Source organism: Callospermophilus lateralis, chromosome 11 (genome assembly GCF_048772815.1).
Source record: "Callospermophilus lateralis isolate mCalLat2 chromosome 11, mCalLat2.hap1, whole genome shotgun sequence".
NCBI classification, from domain to species: Eukaryota; Metazoa; Chordata; class Mammalia; order Rodentia; family Sciuridae; genus Callospermophilus; species Callospermophilus lateralis.
In genome coordinates, this window is record NC_135315.1 from 19,164,071 (window position 1) to 19,187,577 (window position 23,507).

The 23,507-nt window shown below is 40.8% G+C and overlaps 1 protein-coding gene across 1 annotated transcript; it reads left to right on the forward strand.

The window, feature by feature from the left end:
- The first annotated feature begins 8,642 nt into the window (after positions 1 to 8,642).
- On the forward strand, positions 8,643 to 9,687 carry LOC143642302 (large ribosomal subunit protein eL37-like). The gene is made up of 2 exons (XM_077110628.1): positions 8,643 to 8,817; positions 9,569 to 9,687. Exons 1-2 carry the CDS (start codon positions 8,643 to 8,645, stop codon positions 9,685 to 9,687), a joined length of 294 nt encoding a protein of 97 aa, XP_076966743.1.
- Positions 9,688 to 23,507: the final 13,820 nt, after the last annotated feature.

Here is a 23,507-nt window from a genome sequence, read left to right on the forward strand (position 1 = left end):
CTGCTCTTAATCCTTATTCTGATTTCCAGTTCAAATGTGGGCAAACCACTGGGGCTGGAAAAAATGCCTCTGTCCTCAGGGATTCTGGAAACAATATGAGTAGGAAACATTTTGAAACAATCTTTCAAGTCAAGAATAGGCCTAAGCCTACATCCCTTTTTCACAGGGGCTTTCTTTTTCAAGTAATGCCTGGGGCAGGTCTCTTTCTCTGATGCAACAAGGATTCTCCCAGTTTAACGTCTCTGAGCCTCAGTTTTAAATAATTGGTATAATAGTGCTATCTCACATGGCTGCACGAGCATTAAGTGAGTAAATCCTGATAAAATGATTAGAAAGAACCCAATGCTGAGCATGATGGCACATGCCTGGGATCCCAGTGGCTAGGGAGACTGAGGAAGAAGGATCGTGAGTTCAAAGCCAGCCTCAGCAAAAGCAAGGCCCTAAGCAAATCAGAGAGACCCTGTCTTTAAATAAAATATAAAAAAGGGCTGGAGATGTGGCTCAATGGTTAAGCGCCCCTGAGTTCAATCACCGGTACCCCCCAAAAAAGAAAGAACTGGCACGTGACATTCAGCTATCACCATTATCACCTTCATTGTTTAGGGTATTTCCAACTCTCTTTGCCTCCATTGCAGCCAGCCCTTTGCCAATCTCATTATAGTTCATTTGGAACTGTTTTCCTTGGCTCATGTTTTTGTCCTCTCCACAGATCTCTCTCCATATTACCTAGTTTACTTTAATAGCAAAAGCCTAACAAGGTCATTTTCACAACTTCCCTATCTTCTTAGCGATCAGCACACTGGATGCTGCACAATCTGGATGTAATTATGGCTTTATTTACAAAATTGCTGACCAAAATCGGGGAAGTCCTGGGCAAACCAGGACAAGTTGGTTGGTTACCAGAACAGCATAAGGGTAAGCATAAGAGCCTGGATTCAAATGCTTTCTCTACCATTTCCTGGCTGTGTAACTTCTCTGAGCCTCCATTTTTGTTGTTGTTGTTGTTTGTTTGTTTGTTTGTTTGTAAAATTGAGATAATAAAAGTACCTAGATGGTCTGAAGTTGTGGCTCAGTGGTAGAGCACTTGCCTAGCACATGTGAGGTCTGGGTTTAATCCTCAACATCACATAAAAATAAATAAATACAATAAAGGTGTTATGTACATCTACAACTAAAAAAAAAATTTTAAAAGCAGCTAGAAAGGATTTGTTCGAAGGATTAAATGAGTTAATAAATATAAATTACTCATGAGAGTACATACATGATACATGTCACCTACTATTATTTGTTCAAAGTTCTGTAATGTAAAAGCATGGTTCAAATGTACAATAAAATCCCTGTTAACCAGACACAATCCTACCTAGATCTTTAACTGACTTTTATTTGTTATAGTACTTCCCTTGTAACTAAAAATATAAAATACAAAAACAGAAGAATGCAACATTTTGTTGCCTAAATTCAGATTTAGTCTTATGTGTTGCTGTAGTTTTAGTCCAAATCCCCATATTTGCCATCAAGTATGTCATTGATGTAACCACTTCAAAGTAAGCCCATTGATCTTGAATCAAGAAACATCCAGCTGCATATGGTAGCATGTACTTGTAATCCCAGTTACACCAGAGGCTGAGGCAGGAGGACTGCAAGTTCAAGGACAGCCTTGGCAATGTTGTGAGACTCTGTCACAAAATAAATTTAAAAATAAAGGCTGAGGATGCAGCTCAGTGGTAACACGCCCAAGACCCTGAGTTTGATCCCCAGCACCACAAAAGAAAAAAGAAAAAGAAAAAGAAAAAAAGAAAGAAAGAAGGAAGAAAGGAAAGAAAGATAAATAAATGCAGGGTTGGAGTTGTAGCTCAGTGGTGGAGCGCTTGCCTAGCATGTATGAGGCACTGGGTTCGATCCTCAGCACCACATTAAATAAAGAAATAAAATAAAGGTATTGTATCCATCTACATATATATGAAAAATGCAAAAGTTCAAATGATATTACCTGTTGAATAGAATTTCTCTGTTGAGGTACAACATATGTAAAAGTTCCCAGTACAGTGCCTAGCACAAATAGTAGGCAATCAATAGACACATAAATCAATTTCATAAAATATTAGAAAAAGAAACTTTATTCAGACTTTAGTGCAGGAAAGTGATTCTGGATTAATGGGACTAGTTCTACAACAACACCAATCTATGTGTCAGAATTTTCCTCTGAAAGCTGGTTATATAATCCACACACATGTAATTCCAAAGACTTGGGAGGCTGAGGCAGAAGGGATCATAAGTTTGAGGTCAGCCTCAGCAACTTAGCGAGGCCCTAAGCAATTTAGCGAAGCTCTGCCTCAAAATAAAAAATAAAAGGTGCTGTGGGTGTGGCTCAGTGTTAAAGCACCCTTGAGTTCAATTCCCAGTACCGAAAATAAAAAGAATTTTCTTCTAAAGAGGGCATTCGTTTTAACCTGGACAGATCTGTGACAAACATGGTCCCTGTTCATTCATCCAACAAATTCTGAGAATCACTTATGGGTCAGGTACTCTTCTCTCAGGTGCTAATTATAGATGAGAGAGAGAGAGAGAGAGAGAGAGAGAGAGAGAGAGAGAGAGAGAGAAATGTCTCTGCTCCTGTGAAGACAGATAACAAACAAGTAAATAAGTTAACAGATGTGTTTTTTTTCAAACCCAGGGATGCTCAAACACTGAGCCACATCCCAGCCCTATTTGTTTTTTATTTTGAGACAGGGTCTCACTAAATTGCCCAGGCTGGCTTCTAATTTGTGATATTTAAGACTCTGGATGGAATGCAACAGATTCAAAGGCCCTGCTGAGATAAAATGGCAGTTTCCAAAACAAAAAGGCCAATGTAGAAGAGCTATAAGGAGGGCCACTTTATGGAAAAAGCTATAGGTTCCAAACTTCCAAACTATTAATTGGCCACGAGTTTCCTCCTGGGAATAGTGCTGGGGAATAGTGTGGTTTCTACCTCCTTCTTCCACTTACCTACTTCCTGTGTCAAAACAGTACCATGAAAGGGACATGTCCCCCCTTTCTATCCCAAACTCTTTGAGAAGGAGAGTACAGAGGAGGAAACATGGCATGCTGCCACCAGGCCAGAAACCAGACACCCCTCTTCACATTTCAGAGGCTCTCTCAGCTGGGTACATTACCCACTTTTGTGCTACAAAGGTTATAGTCCTAATCTTTTCTGCTGTACTGGAGAGAAAACCAGGGCTTTCTGTATGCTAGGCAATAGCTCGACCACCATCTACATTCCCAGCCTATAGCATCAAGTTTTTCCAGCATCCAGCACACACCACCTCTCACTTCCCTGCACTGTTAAAGCTCAGAATTCATTTCTGCCCTCAGATGTGGAATGTGAAATAAACCGAGGTTTGATGTGCTCTGGCTAGGTCCGTTTGATTTCTCCATCTAGGGAATTCCTTCCACCCCTCTGCAGTGTAGACAAACCTATTTTCACTCTTGTGTGTTTTCCACTTCAGAGCGTGAAGCTGTCAGGCCCAACAACTGGCTGCACAGCTGGCAGCCTCTCCAAAAAGGTGCAACATGAGACTTTTGGAGGTAATTTACACTGGAAGTAGCTGTTGGGAAGTTATTCTCTTGCAGCTCCCAGCAAAACTCTTGTGTCTTCACAGTAAGGGGGCCTCTGTAGACCAGGTCAGCAATGTCCTGGCCCCCCATCTCGGTGCACACATGGGCAGGCCCACACGCCACACAAAATGTGATTTGCCACCTTTCCATCTACTTCAAAGGAAACAAAAGAGTTCAGAGCCACACACCCAGAGCTGGCAGGCAGGGACAGGGTGGGTCAGGACCTTCACTTCAACACTCACATCCTGGTCTACCAAGTGTGAGAAAGAGCCTCCCTCCCTCGCCCCAGGCCTGGCTTAGCACTTCCTCTGTTTCCCAGCCTCTTCAGGGAAGGCTCTCCCTCCTCAGGAGTGCTGAGAAATTGACTTCTGTTCTAATACTGCAAGAACTCCCATCCTCCAAGGATTGCCAGGTGCCAAGGTGAGGACTTGGGAGAAACTCCATCTTTAATTAGTTTGGGCAACCACCTCCTTGGCAGATTTCTAGACGCTAATGGACTCAATTTTGTCTGTCTCCACAGTCTTTCAGGAGGGTTCTCTATATAGAGAAACAGGGAGCCCAGGGGAACAGGGACCTTATTTCCCAGTTCTGGGAAGAAACAATGGGGTAACCAAGGGGTGGTTTAGAGAGGCTTCACCGGCCCTTGTAACCAGCTAGTCCTGCCCCCTGCACTGATGGACACTATGATTAATATTGACTATTTCTAAATGTTTTGAAAAGAGTAAGTTATGCCATCCATTTTCCATGTTGCTGCCCTTTAAGCATTCTTGGATAGAAATTTTGAAGCCATCATAGTAAAAATAAGATTAAAACAAGCTAGCCAGGCACAGTGGCACATGCCTGCATTCCCAGCAATTTGGGAGTCTGAGACAGGGGAATGGCAAGTTTGAGTGAGGCCAGCCTCATCAGCTTAGTGAGAACCTGTCTCAAAATGAAACGTAAATAAAAAAAGATAAATAAAAAGGGCTGGGGCTGGGGGGCTGGGGTTGTGGCTCAGCAGTAGAGCACTCACCTAGTGCGTGTGAGGTCCTGGGTTCGATCCTCAGCACCACATAAAAATAAATAAATAAAGGTATTTTGTCCAACTACAGATATATATAGATATAGATTTTTTTTTTTTTAAAGAAGGGAGCTGGGGATGTAGTTCAGTGTTAGAGCATTTGCCTGGCATGTTCTAGGCCCTGGTTTCAATCCCCAGTACCTCAAAAAATAATAATCCAGAAACCACTTTACACCCTCTGCCATCCATATTCTACACATACCTCAAAATATTTTGTGTTTATGGAACACTTCACAGTTCACAAACTCTCTTCCCCATAATTATTGAATTTTATGGCACACCCATGAAGTAATAGTTATGAGTTATTAGTCCTCTTTTACTGCAGAAGAAGCTGATGTTCGGAGAGGTTAAGTAACTTGTCCAAAGTCATCCAGCTGGTACAGAACTGATGAAACAGAGGCCCAAATCCAAGCACCCTAATTCCTAGTTCAAAAGGCTTAATACTGTGGTTGGCAAACAGAGACCATGTGTGCCTAGCTCAGTTGGGACAAGGAACTACCTCTCCCATCGGAGGTAGCAGAGTATGCTCTCAGTGACAGCCTCATTATAATGATTAAATCATCCGGTGCCAGTGACAGATTGGAAGACTGGGAGGCAGGTGGACGATGGACTCAAGGGTGCCTCTGGGACAGCCCAGCCAATGTGAACCATCCATCACCAGGAACTGGCAGGGCGCTCTGGGCTCCTTGGGCATCTCTGGGGATAAGACAGTGGGGGAGGGAGGGGGTCCTGATGGGCCAGATGTTATCTCTAACCATTTGCATCTAAAATTCCTTATTTTCTGGCACGAATTGATGGAGGAGACATGAAGGGCTGGTATAATGGGTTTGGCACTTTCAGTTCCTTTCTGATCCCCATTTAGAGCAGCCTCAAGGGGAAAATCCCCCAAAGGTTAACTGACTTAGGTGACACAGGAATATAATTACACAAGCTGGCCAAGAAGTTTTGGAGTCCTGTGGAGGGCGATTTAACAGAATCAACCAGACTTTTAAGCAAATGAATTTATTCCACAAGTAATTATCTCATGGGCCCAATGAAACATTCATGAAGACCATCATTGTAACATTTGTCCATGTGTTGAACAAACACATCTTTTAAATACCAAGGATCCTACAGGGAACACCTCAAAGTAACTTCCCTGGGCTGGGGTTGTGGTTCAGTGGTAGAGCACTTGCCTTGCGTATGTGAGGCACTGGGTTCAATTCTCAGTACCACATATAAATAAATGAACAAAATAAAGGTCCATCAACAACTAAAACAATATTTAAAAAAATAACTTCCCTTATGAGCTTTCATTCTAGAAAAGGAACATTTATCAATTTATTCAAAAAATCTTTACTGAGCCCCTATAGAATGCCATAGTAAATTTGAATTTCAGATTAAACAACACTTTTTTTGTAATATAATTATATCCCAAATAGCCCACTTTATTTTTGGGACAAAATTATGGGACACACTTATACTAAGAAATTATTCATGGTTTATCTGAAATTCAAATTTAATTGGACAGCCTGTATTTTAATTCGATAAATCTGGCCATCCTTTTCTAAGAGCACTATTTATAGGAACAAACGTTTGGAAATAACTTAAGTGTCCATCAAGAGGGAAACTTGTGAAGTTAATTATGGTAAACTCAAACAATGGGAAATTGTTAGTGAAGAAATAATGAGGTAAATCTCTATGATGGTTTGGAACTATTTCTAAGATGCATAGTTAGATTTTTTTTTTTTTAAAGGGAACTTTCAAAAGAATGGATGGGCATGGTGGCAAATGCCTATAATCTCAGCTACTTGGGAAGCTGAGGCAAGAGGATCTCAAGTGCAAGGCCAGTCTAAGCTAAATTGCTTAAACAAAACACTGTTAAAAAAAAAAAAAGGATAGGGATGTAGCTCTGTGATAAAGTGGCCTCTGGGTTTAATCCTCAGGATCTCCAAAAAAAAGAAAGAAAGAAATGTATACAAACCAACCCACCATATGATAAAGAAAAAAAATATGGAAATATATACATGTATCTTATCAAACCATAGACTCTGTCTGCAGGGTGCCCAGAGATGGGTAGCAGCACTTGCTTTGCAGAAGGGGAACAAGGAAAATAAGATGTTAGCCCAGCCTGGTAGTACACGCCTGAAATCCTAGAGGCTTGGGAGACTAAGTTGGGACGATCACAAGTTCAAGGTCAGCCTCAGCAACTTAGTGAGGCTCTAAGCAACTTAGAGTGACCCTATCTCAAAGTGAAATATAAAAAAGGCTGGGAATGACTCAGTGGTTAAAGACCCCTGGTTTCAATCCCTAGTATCAAAAATAAATAAATAAGTAGGGAGTTAAGCTCCAGGTGAGTGTGTGCTGAGGTCTCAGCTGAGGTGGAGACTGAGTCAGGAGGATTGCTTGAACTCAGGAGTTTAAGGTCAGCCTGGGCAACATAGCAGGACCCTAGTCTTTGAAAAAAAAAAAAAAAAACAGGCGTGGTGTAGCATACCTGTAATCCCAGCATTTTACGAGGCTGAGGCAGGAAAATCACAAGTTTTGAAGCCAAACTGAGCAATTTATCAAGACTCTGTCCTAAAATAAACAATTAAAAGTGCTGGGGGAGGAGTAGAGAAGAGGAGGTGCATCATGAACTGAAATCAAATTCCATACGTGTATGAGTTTGTCAGGATAAACTCAATTACTATGTATAACCATAAAGCTCTAAAAAAACAAAAAGTACTGGGGATTGAGCTCAGTGGTTGAGCATATCTGTGTTCAATCACCAGTGAAGGAAAAAACAAAACAAAACTAGAGGATCACAGTGGAGCCCTAATGTATACCCTTCTGTACCTTTTGAATTTTGAAATATAACCATGCATTATTTATTTTATTTTTTATTACATTATTTATTTATTTTTCATTTAGTTGTAGTTAGACACAATACCTTTATTTGTTTATTTATTTATTTTATGTAGTGCTGAGGATTGAACCCAGAACCTTGCATGTGCTAGGCGAGCACTCTACCACTGAGCCATAACCCCAGCCCACATTATTTATTTTTAAATAAATTATTTATCTCTATGTATGTTTTATGATACTTTAGTTGGTGGGGCTATAAGAATTCTGTACAAAGTTCCTATGGCCTTCTAGAGGTCATCACTAAGGATTCTAAGATGGCCTTAGAGCAGGAGAAAGAACAGAATTACCTTGGAGGTCACCCTAACCTCAACTTAAAGAACTGGGGATGTGAAATACACACATACTCGGGACTGGTTGCAGAATTTTTAGGGCCCTATTATGGTTTGGATCTGGACTGCCCCGCAGAAGCTCATGTGTTAAAGACTTGGACCCCAGTGCATCAATGCAAAAGAGTGGGGTCTTCAGGAAGTTAATAGATAATGAGGACTCAGATCTTAGTGTGCATTAATCTGCTGATGGATACATAGCTGACTGGACTACTGGGAGGTGGTAGAAATGGTAGGAGGAGGCCTAGTTGAAGAGAGTAAGTCCCTTGAGCCTTGCTCTTCAGGACTGTCTCCTGTCCCTGGCCAAGCCAGGCCGAGCCCCTTCCTTCCTTCTGGCCACCATGCTCTATCACACCTTCTCCACCATGATATTCTGCTTCACCACAAGTCCCAGCAATGGAGCTATCATACTATGGACTGAAACTTCATAAACTATGAATCAAACTAAACCTTTCCTCCTTTAAATTGTTTTTTCAAGGTATTTTGTCCCTGCAAAAAGATGTACTAAGGGGCTGGGGCTGGGGCTCAGTGATAGTGCTCACTTGGCATGCATGAGGCACTGGGTTCAATCCTCAGCACCACATAAAAATAAAATAAAAGTACTGTGTCCACCTACAACTAAAATATAGATATGTGTGTGTATTCATACATATATATATAATCTTAAAAAAAAAAGCTGTACTAACATAGGTCTAGTACAAAATGTGTGACTCCTTATTCATAAGTATTGAGGTTCTTCCAGTATCTTCCAGGTTCTTGGCAGCAGAAGCAAGATGACGAAGGGAATGACATCATTTGGACAGTATCATAATAAGATGCATACTCTGTGCCACCGCTGTGGCTCTAAGGCCTGCCATCTTCAGACGTCAATCTGTGACATATGTGGCTATCCTACCAAGTGCAAGAAAAAGTATAACTGGAGTGTGAAGGCTAAAAGACAAAATACAGCTGGAGGGGTGGCACCCGCCTGTAATCCCAGTGATTCAGGAGGCTGAAGTGGGAGGATGGAAAGTTCCAGGAGCCTCAGCAACTTAGTGAGACTCTGTGTCTCAAAAAGAAAAAAAAATAATAAATTAAAAAGCGGGGCTAGGGTCTTAGCTCAGTGGTAGAGCATTTGCCTAGCATGTGTGAGGCATTGGGTTTGATCCTCAGCAATATATAAATTAATTAAATAAAGGTATTATGTCCATCTACAACTAAAAAAATTCTTTAAAAAAATTTTAAAGGGCTTGGGTTGTGGCTCAGTGGTAGAGCACCTACCTTGCATGTATGAGGCACTGGGTTCAATCCTAAGCACCACAAAAAAATAAATAAACAAAATAAAGATATTGTGTTCATGTATAATTAAAAAGTATTTTTAAAAATTTTAAAGGGCTAGGGACTTAGCTCAGTGATAAAGTGCCCCTGGATTTAATCCCCAGTGTCCCCCCCCAAAATAATAATAATTAATTAAATTAAATTGAAATACCACCTGGACTGATCAAAAAAGGCACCTAAAAATTGAATACCATTGGGTATGGTGGCACATGCCTGTAATTCCAGCAGTTTGGGAGGCTGAGGCAGGAGGATTGCAAGTTCAAAATGAGCTTCAGCAACTTAATGAGGCTTTGAGCAACTCAAGGGCAGCCTATCTCTAAATAAAATATTAAAAAGGGGCTGGGGATATGACACAGTGGTTAAGTGCCCCTGAATTCAATCCCTGGTACCAAAAAAAAAAAAAAAAAAAAAATCACACACCACAATTTCAGGCATGAATTCTGTGAAGGAACAGCTCCTACACCCAAGAGGGCAGCTGTTCCAGGGTTCAGTTTGTCTTGAGAGTTTCAATGATTAACCACCCAATAAATGTTTTAATTTAAACATTTATTTAGTGGTGAAAAAAATTTTTTTAGTTGTAGATGGACACAATACCTTTATTTTATTTATTTATTTTTATGTGGCACTGAGGATTGAACCCAGTGCCTCATATATGTACAAGGTAAGTGCTCTGCCACTGAGCCACAATTCCAGCATATATTTAATGGAAAATTTAATAAAATTAAAATGGTTTTAAAAAATGGAAAAAAAATTAAGTACTGAATAATATCAAAATGGTAGCAACAGAACATTAAATCCAAGTAGGGTCAGTCCTTCTAGACAAGGGGTCCTGCACACATGAAGTGATCAACCTAGCAGAAAGAGGCAGTTTTACCACAAGACAACCCAGCTGTACAAAGCAGAGAAAACCCGCAGCTGTTGGTGGCTTTCCTCGAGAGGACACCCAGGAACCTAATTCCTCACAGAGCCATTTCCATGTTCACTATTGCTGTGGTCACGAGTTCAGCAGAGAAATCAGAGCAATAACCATAAATCAAAGCCAACCATGTTAATAAAATGGACCCAAAAGGTCAGTGTGGCAGGTGGGACATTAGAATTCAGACAGCTTTAGGATCTGCCTGGACAAATTACACAAATCGCTGTCAGAGGTACCCTACAGTTCACACAAAATATGCCCCCTGGCTCATTTTGCTCCCATTTCCCCAGCAGTAAATTATTAACTGAACAGGCCTGAGCTGGGCGAGCTGTTATCCTAACATGAGCCTGATGTCCACACAGAAAACCATTCAATAATTTGTAATGGAAGTAACCCAGCTCTAAGTCCATCCCCGCCCCCCAGCACTGGCACCAGGCTGCAGGGGAAGAACTCTTAACAGAATCCTGCTTCCACTTGGATCTGGATACTGAGTCCCCATGGAAGGGCTAAAGGTGGACCTGCAGCCTCAGAGCATCAGTCCATTACCCAGAGGTCAGTGACTTCATAAAGTCAAGGACACCAGAAGGAATGGAGACTTCCAGTGGATGAGAAGGAAAAAAGAAAAAGATAGGGAAAGGAAAGACAGTGCAAGAGAAAGAACAGGATGAAGAGGAAGGGAAGAATAGAACAAAAAAGAGAAAATAAAAACTTTTCTTTGGGGGAGAGAATATATGGTTTGGTTTGGTTTGGTTTTGGTACTGGGGATGAATCCAGAGGCACTTTGCCACTGAGCCATATCCATCCCCAGCCCTTCATATTTTTATTTTGAGTTAGATTCTCACTAAGTTGCTCAGAGCCTTGCTTAGTTGCCAAAGCTGGCTTCAAACATGGGATCCTCCTGTCTCAGCTCCCTGAGACACTGGGATAACAGGCGAGTGCCACCATGAAAATATATGGTTCTAAAGAGCAGCTTCCACTCCATCAATGCCTCCATCTCAGCCTCTGGAAGTCCTTCTAGACCTTGAGGCTCAGCTCAAAAAACACCTCTTGGGCTGGGGGTATAGCTCAGTGGTCGAGCACTTGTCTGGCATGCACAAGGCCCTGCGTTCCATTCCCAGCACTATATTAAAAACAAAACCACCTCTTCCTGATTCTCACAGAACAAATGTTTGTTACAAAAACAAGTAATAAGAATTAACACCCATGGAGTTTGCTGTGTACCCTCTAAATCATCTCATTTAATCCTCAGCAATACTTCAGTGAGTGTTATTACTACCCTAATTTTGAGAGAGAGAATTTTTTTTTAAATATTTATTTTTCAGTTATCGGCGGATACAATATCTTTGTTTGTATGTGGTGCTGAGGATTGAACCTGGGCCGCACGCATGCCAGGCAAGCGCGCTACCACTTGAGCCACATCCCCAGCCCCACTTCCCTAATTTTGAAAATGAAAAAAACTAGAGGTACAGAGAGATTTATGACCTGCCCAAGGTCACATGGATGGCAAGTTGTGCAGCTGGAACCAGATGACCTGAATCCAAAGTCCTGACTTTTAACCACTCAGCCCTACATTCCTTGATATATAGACAAGAGAATAAAATGTATGTTCAAACAAAAATGTGTAAGCAAATGTTTTAGCAGCATTATTTACAATAGTAAAAAAAAAACATGAAAAATATCCAAATATTCATCAACTGATAAATTAGTAAACAGAATCTGGTATTTCCATACAGTGGACTATTATTGGGCAATAAAAGAATGAAAACTAATATAAGCTTCAACATGAATAAGTCTTCTTCTTCTTCTTCTTCTTCTTCTTCTTCTTCTTCTTCTTCCTCGGGATACTTTACCACTGAGCTACATCTTTAATCCTTTTTTATTTTTTGTTTTGAGCAGGATGTCTCACTAAGTTGCTGAAGGTCTCACTAAATTGCTGAGGCTGGCCTTGAACTTCCAATCTTCCTGCCTGAACCCCCTATATTACTAAGATTATAGGCATGTGCCACCAGGCCTAGCAACATGAATGAATCTTGAAAATACTGTGCTAAGTGAAATAAACCTGATACAAAGGGCCACATGATATGTGGTTCCATTTACAAGAAAGATCAATAATAGGCAATTCCATAGAAACAGAGTAAATTCATATTTGCTAGGGGTCAGGGAGAGGGGGGAAATGGGAATAGGTCCTAGTAAGTATAGAGTATTTAGGGAAAATGATGAAAATGTCCTAGAAAGCTGCATGTGGTGGCACATACCTGTAATCCCAGTGACTTGGGGAGACTGAGACAAGAGGATATGAAATTCATGGCTAGCCTGAACAATTTAGTGAGATCCTGTCTCAAAAAGAATATAAAGGATGCTGGAGATACAGCTCAGTGGTAAAGTGCCCTGGGTTCAATTCCCAGTACTAGAAAAAAGAAAAAGAAAATATCCTAAAATTAGATAGTGGTGATGGCTGTACAACTTTGTGAATACAATAGAATACAATAAAAGCCACTGAATTATACACTTTAAAAGGGTGAAGTATATAGTATGTAAATTTTATCATCACAAAACAATTTATAAAACTGAGCTGAGCATGGTGGTGCAGGCCTGTAATCCCAGAGACTTGGGAGGCTGAAGCAGAAGGACCTAGCAAGGTCCTAAGCAATTTAACAAGACCTTTTCTCAAAATTTAAAATAAAAATAAAAAGGGCCGGGGATGTGACTCAGTAGTTAAGCACCCTTGGGTTCACTCTTCAGTACCAATAATAATAATAAAAATAATGTCATAAAATTGTACACCACCAGAAAGAAAGAAATGTTACTGTTTGTTGCTGTTGTTGTTGTTGTTGTTGTTGTTGTTTTGGAGTGCTGGGAATGAAACCCAGAGCCTTTAGCCTTGGATCTTGGACATGCTAGGCAAGCATTCTTGGTCCAGTGCCAAGAGATTTTAAAGCTTTCTAGATGATTTTAATCTGCAACAAAATTTGGGAGTCACTGACTTAAAAAATGAACAATCATTTCTAGGAGCAAAAGCTCACCCCCTTTTACCTTCACCTTCATTTCAGAGCAATCAAGATCAGATTTGTTTTGGCCAAACTGAACAACTACAGTCATTCCTGCTGTTCATAAACCAGACAAATAAATCTGAACATTCTGTCCAGTTCCTTAAGGGCCACTGCTCGCTCTCTGTAAACATGTGGTGTACATGTCAGCTATTCTGCAGGAGGATGCTTCCTGCAAAACCCAGCCTCCTTCATTCTCCAGGTGCTCTGGAGCCCATGTTTGTTGCTGGGAGAATGGAGGGAGAGGGAGGAAGCCACTTAATAACCGCCCCTCATCCCCACCCCGCCAGGACATTCATTTTTTTCCAAATGTGGCCTGCTAAAAAAAGGCATGAGTCTCCAGCGATAAAGCTTCAGGTGTTGTGAGGAAAGATCTTAGGGGAGAGGGCCTCTTTCCCTTGACCTTTTAGGAACAAACCTGAACAGGTCCTGGTGGCTTAGCCTGTCTCTTTTCTTAGAATAGCAAATGAAATCCTAGCTAGCAGCATTCCATTCACTTAATGACTTGTCATTTGCATTGAGATTTCACTTAATTTTGATTAGGTATTGTCTGTGCCATTTCTGGTCTTTTTTTTTTTTTTTTTTTTTAAGAGAGAGTGAGAGAGGGAGAGAGAGAGAGAGAATTTTTAATATTTATTTTTTAATTCTCGGCGGACACAACATCTTTGTACGTGGTGCTGAGGATCGAACCCAGGCGCACTCATGCCAGGCGAGCGCACTACCACTTGAGCCACATCCCCAGCCCGTATTTCTGGTCTTTCTATGCCAAGCAACCCCGTACTTAATGGGAAGCATTTTTATATTACCTATTGCTGCTTTTGGCAAGTGAGTCTTTTCTACCTTGGTTGTTAAGACTTTTGGACTGGGGATGTAACTCATTGCCTGCCTCACACATGCAAGGCCCTGGTTCAATCCCCAGCAACTTAAAAAAAAAAAAAAAGATTTTTTTTTTTTTGGTTGCAGAGTACAATAACCAACTTTCAGTGATAAGGGGAGTTCACAGTAGGACTACAAGTGGTGGACTAGGGTCCTAGCTCAGTGGTAGAGCGTTTGCTTAGCATATGAGAGGCACCAGGTTCAATTCTCAGCACTGCATAAAAATAGATATAATAAAGGTCTATTACAACTAAAAAAAAAATATATTAAAAAAAAGACTACAGATGGCACCAGGGAAAGTTAAGCCTCAGGGAGACCAGGAATCCAGATATGTAGCCAGGATCAGGGAGTAATAACTGCAGTCCTACCCCTGTGGATGGGGAGGTCAGACCTCAGAGAATAGTAATCACCTGGCATTAACTGAACTGTTAAAAGCACTGTTCTAAGCTCTACATATATTAAGTCATCCTAAAAAAGTGACCCTATGAGGTTATTTTATATTATTGTGAATTCTATTACTATTCCCATTTTACGAATGAAGACTCTGAAGCACAGAGAAGATAAGCAACATGTCCAATGGCTTCCAAGCTCACATTCTCCCCCCTCCCCGACCCACCCACCCCGGGATTGACCCAGGCTTGTACATGGTAGGCAAGTGCTCTACCAGTGAAGTACATCCCTGACCTCCAGCTAGCATTTAAACTCAGGCAGTCTGGGTTCAGAATCCATGCACTTAAACACCACATGAATTATATTGTTGAGAATTGTGCAGTGGACAACCTGCACACCCATAATGATGGCCCCAACTATGGACTAGATCAATGTTTCTCTGTCTCAATTTTCACTTTTATTTATTTATTTATTGTGGTACTGGGGATTGAACCCTGGGGCCCTCTCCACTGAGCTATATCTCCTATCCCTTTTTATTTACTTTTTAAATTTTTGAGATAGGCCCTACTAAGTTGCCAAGATTGGTCTTGAACTTGTGATCCTCCTACCTCAGTATCCTGAATGGCTGAGATTGCAGATTTGTGCCACTACACCCAGTTTAGATCAGAGTTTCTCAACAGGGGAATTCGTTGTGCAGGACCATCCCATCTTCCATTTATTAAATCTTAATAGTAGCAAGATAGTAGGGACAAGGAGCAAATGTATTCATGGACCCTGGCTCATAGCCTGACAGTGATTAAAAGGTCCCACTTTACAATTTATCAGATGCTAAATGTGCCTTATTTACCGGCCCTCAAAGAATACAAAGGTGCATCATTAGAGCCAGGACACTTTCACTTACCTCATCAGAACAACATTCTTCAACCCCACCCCTGTGAGCAGCTAATAAAACCAGGTCCTTTATAATTGTTGTTCCAGAAAGCCAGCCTGACACTTTCCAGTTGAAGCCATCTCCCTTTGCAACTGGAGGCCCCATATTGTCTGTATATTTGAACTTGTGTGACTCAATTTCATTTATATTGTCAATTGTGCCAAAATTCCCAGTGCCTGATCAGGTACAGTAGCACATACCTATAATTCCAGCAACTCAGAAGGCTGAGGCAGGAGGCTCACAAATTTAAGGCCAGCCTCAGCAATTTAGTGAGACCCTCAGTAACATAGGGAGACCCTATTTCAAAATAAAAAATAAAAAGAACTGGGATGTAGCTCAGTGGTAAAGTTCCCCTGGGTTCAATCCCAAGTACCAAAACAAAACAGTTCACTGTGCCCAACATCAGTAACCCTCTCAATCATGTGACAATCAAACTGGTCCCTTGAGGAAGGGAAAGAACACAAGCTCAGTTTAAAACCACCGGGATAAATATTTTTATTTTGTGAGCCTCTTCAGAAGTAACAGCTTGTGTCTTCTTTTCTTCCCACAGCAGTTACACCACAGAACTATAGACACACTCCACAAGTGCTGAATATATACCGTTCCTGAAGCCTGAAAGCACCTAGAATCCTCATCCTGGTGTCCTTACCCAGGATTCAGCTCGATATGGAATAAAAATGGGTGGTGTGTGTGTGTGTGTGTGTGTGTGTGTGTGTGTGTGTGTGTGTTATACTAAGGACCCAACCCAGGGCCTCTTACATGCTAGGCAAACACTCTATTGCTGAGCTAGATCCTCAGCCTCTCCATTATTAATTAACTAGGACAACAGGGATAAAAACATGAGTCATAAATAGTAGATTCACCTCCAACAATTTTCATGAACATAAAATAATTTTCTATTATTCATTTGGTCTAATAAACCAGTATGGTAGGTAGGGCAGGAATTAGTAGTTTCTCTTAAGAAAATAAAGAATTTAGCAGTTAAAAAAATAAAATTGTGGTATAAAGAATTGAGCCCAGGGCCTCCTTCTGCATGCCAGGTAAGTACTCTAACACTGAATTCACTCATCTGCACATGATTTTATTGTTTATTTTGAGACAGGGTCTTACTAAGTTGCTAAGGCTGGTCTGGAATTTGTGCTCCTCCTGTCTTAGCCTCCCCAAGTAGCTGGGATTACAGGTGTGTGCCACCATGCTTGGCAATAAAAATTGTTTAAGGTTTAGTTCTGAAGGTGTATCTCAGGGGTTGAGTGCTTGATATATATATATCTTCTAGGTTTGATTCCCAGCAATGCAAAAAGATGAAAAACATTAAATTTAAAAATATTTAGGCTTCAACAAAGAGAAAAGTGCCTATATTCCTTCCCTCTGAACTCCTCTGTTTTACATGTTACCTCCACTCCCTTTCTAAACTGTCTCTCACAGTGTGCATGATTGTAGTCAGTGTACTATTTGGGTTTCTTTTTTGTGTGTGTGTGCCAGGGATTGTACCCAGGGACACTTAACCACTGAGCCACATCCCCAGCCTGTTTTACTTTCTTTGTGTGTGTGTGTGTGTGTGTGTGTGTGTAACTTTATTTATTTTTATGTATTTTTTGTCAATGGATGTCTATTTTATTTATTTATTTATATGTGGTGCTGAGAATTGAACCCAGTGTCTCACACATGCCAGGCAAGAGCTCCACCACTGAGCTGCAACCCTAGCCCTTATTTTTTTATTTTGAGGCAGGGTCTTGCTAAGTTTTTTAGGTCCTTGCAAAATTGCTGAGTTTGGTTTTGAACTTGCAATCTTTCAGCTTCAATCTCCCAAATCGCTAGGATTATAGATGTGCACCACCAGGCCTGGCACCATTTGAGTTTCCACTCTCCTCACTCAACACTTGTGAATGTTTCCCATGTTGCTAATGGTCTTCATAATGAATGAGCTTTTTTTTTTTTGCGGGGGGGCGGGGGGGACCTGGGATTGAACTCAGGGGCACTCAACCACTGAGCCACATCTCCAGCCCTATTTTGTATTTTATTTAGAGACAGGAGCTCACTGAGTTGTTTAGCACATCGCTGTTGCTGAGGCTGGCTTTGAACTCTTGATTCTCCTATCCCAGCCTCCCAAACTGCTGGGATAACAGGTGGGCACCACCACGCCCAGCTATAAATGAGCTTTTTGTTTGTTTACTTTTTGTTTTGTGGTGCTGGGTATTGAACCCAGGGCCTTACACATATTTGGCAAGCATTCTACCAATGAACTATAGCCTCAGCCCTTATTTTATTTCATTTCATCTTGAGACAGGGTCTCCCTAAATTGCCCAGGCTGGACTTGAATTTGGAATGCTACTATGCTGCCTCAACCTCCTGAATAGCTGGAATTACAGCATTCATGCCTGGCATAAATAATCATCTTTTAAAGATCGGCATAATTTCCATGCAGGAATGTGCTTTTATTTTATTTATTTATTTTTTTAATTTTTTTTTTTTTTTTTTAGTTTTCGGTGGGCACAACATCTTTGTTTGTATGTGGTGCTGAGGATCGAACCTGGGCCGCACGCATGCCAGGTGAGTGCACTACCTCTTGAGCCACATCCCCAGCCCTGTGCTTTTATTTTAAATAGTCATCTCCCAAGTCTTTTAAAGTTTAGCTAATTTCTAGGCTTGTTAGTTTTTGGTGTTTAGTTTTATAAGTAATGCTTCAATGTATGCTTTTATACATATAACTCTGCTTTTGTTTTAATTATTTTGAACTTGAAAAATAATTAATTTAATTATTCAGATAATTCTCAGAAATGGGATTATTGAGTCAGTGGGTGTGGACATCTTTATGGTTTTGGCATAAAGTTCCATGTTACTTTCCAAGAAATATATACCAATTTACAATATTTCCTGGCAGTTTAGAGATGTGCCAATTCCACCACTATTTCATCCACAGCAAGGGCTCTAAGTTTAAAAAAAAAATCTGTCCATACATGTGAAAAAGTATTTCAAAGTGGTCTGATTTTGTATTTCTATGATTTCACATATTTTCTTGTTATTGTTTATTATTCGAATTCCTGTCTGTGTATGTGCGCGCACACACGTGTGTATGTGTGTTTTACTGGGAATTGGACGCAGAGGTGCTGTATCACTGAGCTACATTCCTCCATCCTTTTGTTTTTTTAAAATATTTATTTTTTAGTTTTAGGTGGACACAGTATCTTTATTCTATGTGGTGTTGAGGATCCAACCCAGTGCCTCATGCATGCCAGCCGTGCACACTACCACTTGAGCCATATCCCCAGGCCCAATATTTTTATTTTTTATTTTGAGACAGGGTCTCCCTAAGTTGCTAAAGCTGGCCTCAAATCTGCAAACCTCCTGACACAGCCTCCCAAATAGCTGGGGATTACATGGGTATTATAGGTTTATACCACCATGGGAACCTTGCATTTCTTCTTCTCCTTTTTTCTTTTCTTTTCCTTTTTAAAATTTTTAATGTTTGAAATTGAACATTGGGTCTTACATGCTGTGTTACATGAGCTTAAGCACATGCTTTACCACTGAGCTGCTTCCCAGCCTACATTTTTTAAAAATATATATATTTATTTTTTAGTTGTAGTTGGACACAATACCTTTATTTCACTTATTTATTTTTATGTGGTGCTGAGGATCGAACCCAGGGTCCCACATATGCGAGGCAAGCTCTCTACCGCTGAGTCACAACCCCAGCCCCATATATATATATATATATAGTTATAGGTGGATACAATACCTTTATTTTTATTTTTATGTGGTGCCAAGGATCAAATCCAGTGCTTCAGGCATGCTAGGCAAGTGCTCTACCACTGAGCCACAACCCCAGCCTCTACATTTCTCCTTATGTTAGTAAGGTGTTCATAATGTCTAGAATGGAAGTTTTCTTAATTTTACAAATAAGACCCTTGGATCTCAGAGAAGTTAAGTTGCCCAATTTGACAACGTTGGCAAAACTAAGAATGAAAATTTTCAGCTTGTTTAGCCCAGTGCCCTTTCTACCCACTCTGCCCTTCCCCAGCTCAGATGTGATCAATGAAGACTCAGGCTCCAAAATGCAAGTCCCACTAAATAGCAAAGGAGGAGTTGGTTTAAAGGCTTCAGGCCTTGAGGTTCATACCCATCTGAATAAGGTGGGCCAAAGTCCAAAATGGAACACAAGGAGGCTGGGGTTGTAGCTCAGTGGTGGAACACTGGCCTAGTGTGTGTGAGGCCCTGGGTTCGATCCTCAGCACCACATAAATATAAATAAATAAAATAAAGGTATTGTGTTCAACTACAAATAAAAAATAAATACTAAAAAAAAAAAGGAACATAAGGCAGTCCCCAGAAGAGCTCATGGCAATGTGTTCTCCTCCCATTCTGCTTCAGGTTCTATGGAATGAATAGTGGTCTCTGAGTAGCTCACTTTTGGTAATTTTTGGTAGTGGGGATTGAACTCAGAGGCACTTTTACTAGCTGAGCTTAGTCCCCAGTCCTTTTTTTTTTTTTTAATAATTTTTTTCTAATTTTTTTTAGTTATACATGGACATAGTATCTTTCTTTTTGGCTCATTTATTTTTATGTGGTGCTGAGGATTGAACCCAGTGCCTCATATGTGCAAGACAAGCACTCTGCTACTGAGCCACAACCTCAAACCCAGACCTTTTTTATTTTTATTCTGAAACAAGGTCTCACTAACTTTCTGAGACTGGTCTGGAACTTGCTATCCTACTGCCTCAGTTTCCCAAATTGCTGGGATTGCAGGCATGAGCCACAGGGCCCGCTACCTTTGATAATTTCTTAAGGTAATGATTGCTAGACCTGGCTGCTTCCCAGACTCTCTTAGGAAAAATTTATGGAATCAGAATCTCCAGGGACTGGAGCCTGAGGATATCTAGTTTTTAACCCACTTCAGGAAATTTTGAGGCTCAGCTAGGTTTAGAACCTGAGTTCATGAAACCACCTAGGGGAGCTTATTAAAAATGCAGATTCCTAGCCACCCAGGGCTTGGGATGAGGTCAAGGGATCTACATTCCAATAAACATGCTGTCCACAAACTACACAAAGGAAAACTTTGGGAAAGGGCCTCTGCAGCTACCACTTTTCCATTTTAACTAATATGTAGAGGACCCTCAATTGGAAACAGCTCTTCCTTCCTCCCAGAGGAACCAACTGGACTTCCTGTGAATCCAGTATTCCCTGTCCAGCATCAGTATAAAAGCATCAGAAAGCGAAGGAAAGGAGAACTGCTTTTCTCCACAGGAGAAAACCCTCCCTCCCAAGAGGGAGGCTGTAAGGACAGTGTGGCAGGTGGTGTTTATGTATAATCATGGGCTATTCACCAAACCCCCAAACTGCCTCATAGACACAAATTGTTCATCAGCATCATCATTTAACCATTCATTCCGGAAGGATGGCAGCTACTTAAGTCGACTCCCCCCGACACACACCCTTTTCCACAGCAAACCCCTAAAGAGCCTGTGGAGCCTGGAAACCACACAAAGGCACCACCTCCCTTGTGATCACCAGCTCCTGAATTTTCAAGGGTCCAGTTTGTTTGCTGGAGCAAAATCACAAAGATGTTTTTACATAAGTTCCAAAATATTGCTCCCTTTATTGGAAGTGGGAGAAAGAAGGTATTTAACTTCAGATTGACAGCAACCTTCCTACCTTACTCTACTGTATACATATTTGTGAGCAGGAACCTGGGGTCTCAGTCCAAATCAGGGCTGTTAGAGTTTGCCCGGAAAGAAGTCATTTGATGATGTTAATTAATAAAATTGATAATTTGTCACATACTGAAAAAAAAGTAATTTGCTTATTTAACTGTCCTTTGTGCAATTTTACAGCATGTCAAAAAGTCAACTCCCTGGAGACAAAGGACCTGTAAAACCACTATGTATCTTGGCATCTTGATGTGTCATGACCTGCAAATACTAATACTGAAATGGCAAAATCATTAATTGAAAACAATATGGGGTTAAAATAGTTTTTTAAAAATCCATCAAATTACTTGGGCAAGGTAGCACATGCTTTGTAATCCTAGTGGTTTAGGGGGTGATGAGACAGGAAAATTGGGAGTTCAAAGCCAGCCTCACCAAAAGCGAGGCACTAAGCAACTCAGTGAGACCCTATCTAAATAAAATACAAAATAGGGCTGGGGAGATGGCTCAGTGGTTGAGTGTCTGTGAGTTCAATCTCCAGTACCAAAAAAAAAAAAAAAAAAATCCATCAAATTAACAACTGAATATCATACCTGTTGCCCAAAGCTGTCTTTGTCCCTGATGCCAATTCAATAACAAGAACACAGACAAGAAAAAGGAAAAACAAGGTTTATTGTCTTGCTAGCAAAGGAAATACACAGTCCTTCAGCAGAAACGGGGATTTTGAAGAGGTGAAACAAAGGTTACATTCCAGGTGTTCTCTGTTGGAGTTGATTCACTTGTTAATTTGGGAGATAGTCATTTCTGAGATCTTCTGATACCATCCCAAAAGTCTGGATTAATTCATTCCTATGGTGGGCGTGCACTCAAGGGCAGATAAATCTGCCTAAAATGGGAAAGAATAGTAATCTTGTTTCCCCTGAGATTAGGATGGAGCAGGGAGAGAGGAAGAGAAAGAAACATATCCATTTTAAAACTAAATTTCAGTAATCGGCGTGGTCGTACACACCTGTAATCTCAGTGGCTCAGGAGGCTGAGAATGGCCTCCCTCAGGAAAAATGAGCCACCCTCAGGAAAAAAAAGGCACTAAGCAACTCAGTGAGACCCTGTCTCTTAATAAAATACAAAATAGGACTGGGGATGTAACTTAGTGGTTGAGTGTCCCTGAGTTCAATCCCTGGTTAAAAAAAAAAAAAAAAAAAAAATTCAGTGGCAGAACAGCAAGGGCATATTCAAAGCATGAAGTGGATCACTGTGGTGCTAACCTAGCACATGAGAGGCCCTGGGTTTGATCCTCAGCACCACATAAAAACAAACAAAATAAAGGTATTGTGTCCAACTATAACTAAAAATTAATTTTTTTAAGAGAGAGTGAGAGAGGAGAGAGAGAGAGAGAGAGAGAGAATTTTAATATTTATTTTAATAAATATTAATTTGTTTGTACATGGTGCTGAGAATCAAACCCGGACCGCACACATGCCAGGCGAGCGCACTACCACTTAGCCACATCCCCAGCCCCTAAAAATTAAATTTTTGAAAAAAGTGGACCACTGTTACATATCCAGTATCAACAAGAAAGAAATGTGCAGCCCTCTTTTCCATGGTACTTTCTCAAAAGGCAATCAGGAAATTTGTGTCATAAACCCTAAAAATTAAGCAAATCCCATGACCCAGCAATTTTAAGTCTAGGAATCTATCCTAAGGGGGAAAAAATGCATAGATACACCAACATTACTTGTAGTGATTATTTGAAATACTTAAAAATGGAAAATACCTAAATGTTCACAAGTAAAAGAAAAGTCCACATGCCTATAAATCCCAGAGACTCCGGAAGTTGAGGCAGGAGAATCTCAAGTTCTAGGGTGAGGATGCAGCTCAATGGTACATTGTACCGTGGGTTCAATCCCCAGTACCAAGGTATCGGGAAGAGGCAGGATCCTATAAAACAGAAGTCAGCAAACCAAACCCACAGACCAAATAGACCAGTTTCCCATTTTGTATCCCTTTGTTTTGTTTTGTTGAGACAGGTCTGGGGGGGATGGAGGAGGGTGGTGTCAAATTCCTGGACTCAAGGGATCCTCCTGTCTCAGCCTCCCAAGTGTAACAGGGGTTCACTTTTTGCTTTGATTATATCCCTTGTAGCTTTGAAACGTACACATTTTTTTTTCTTTTTCCCCAGTCTTCTTTTCCCTAAACTTCTTCCTGATCTTCTTTTCCCTGATCTTCTCCTTCCTGATTTCTCCTCTCTAATCTCATTTTCTCTGAATTATCTCTGTGAAAGCCCCCTGTTCCTGTGGATTGGCAGAATCACAGCCTTTGGGACAGGAGTTCCCTGTGTTTCTCCTTTGCTAGCAAAGTAATAAATCTTCTTTTTCCTTTTTCTCAAAACCGTGTCTTCATTATTGGGTTGGCAACGAGAACAAGGACCTAACATCCTGCAGCACATGCACAGGGATGCTTCCTGGTTTTGTAAATACAGTTCTATGGAACACAGACACATGAGCATGTTTGTGTGT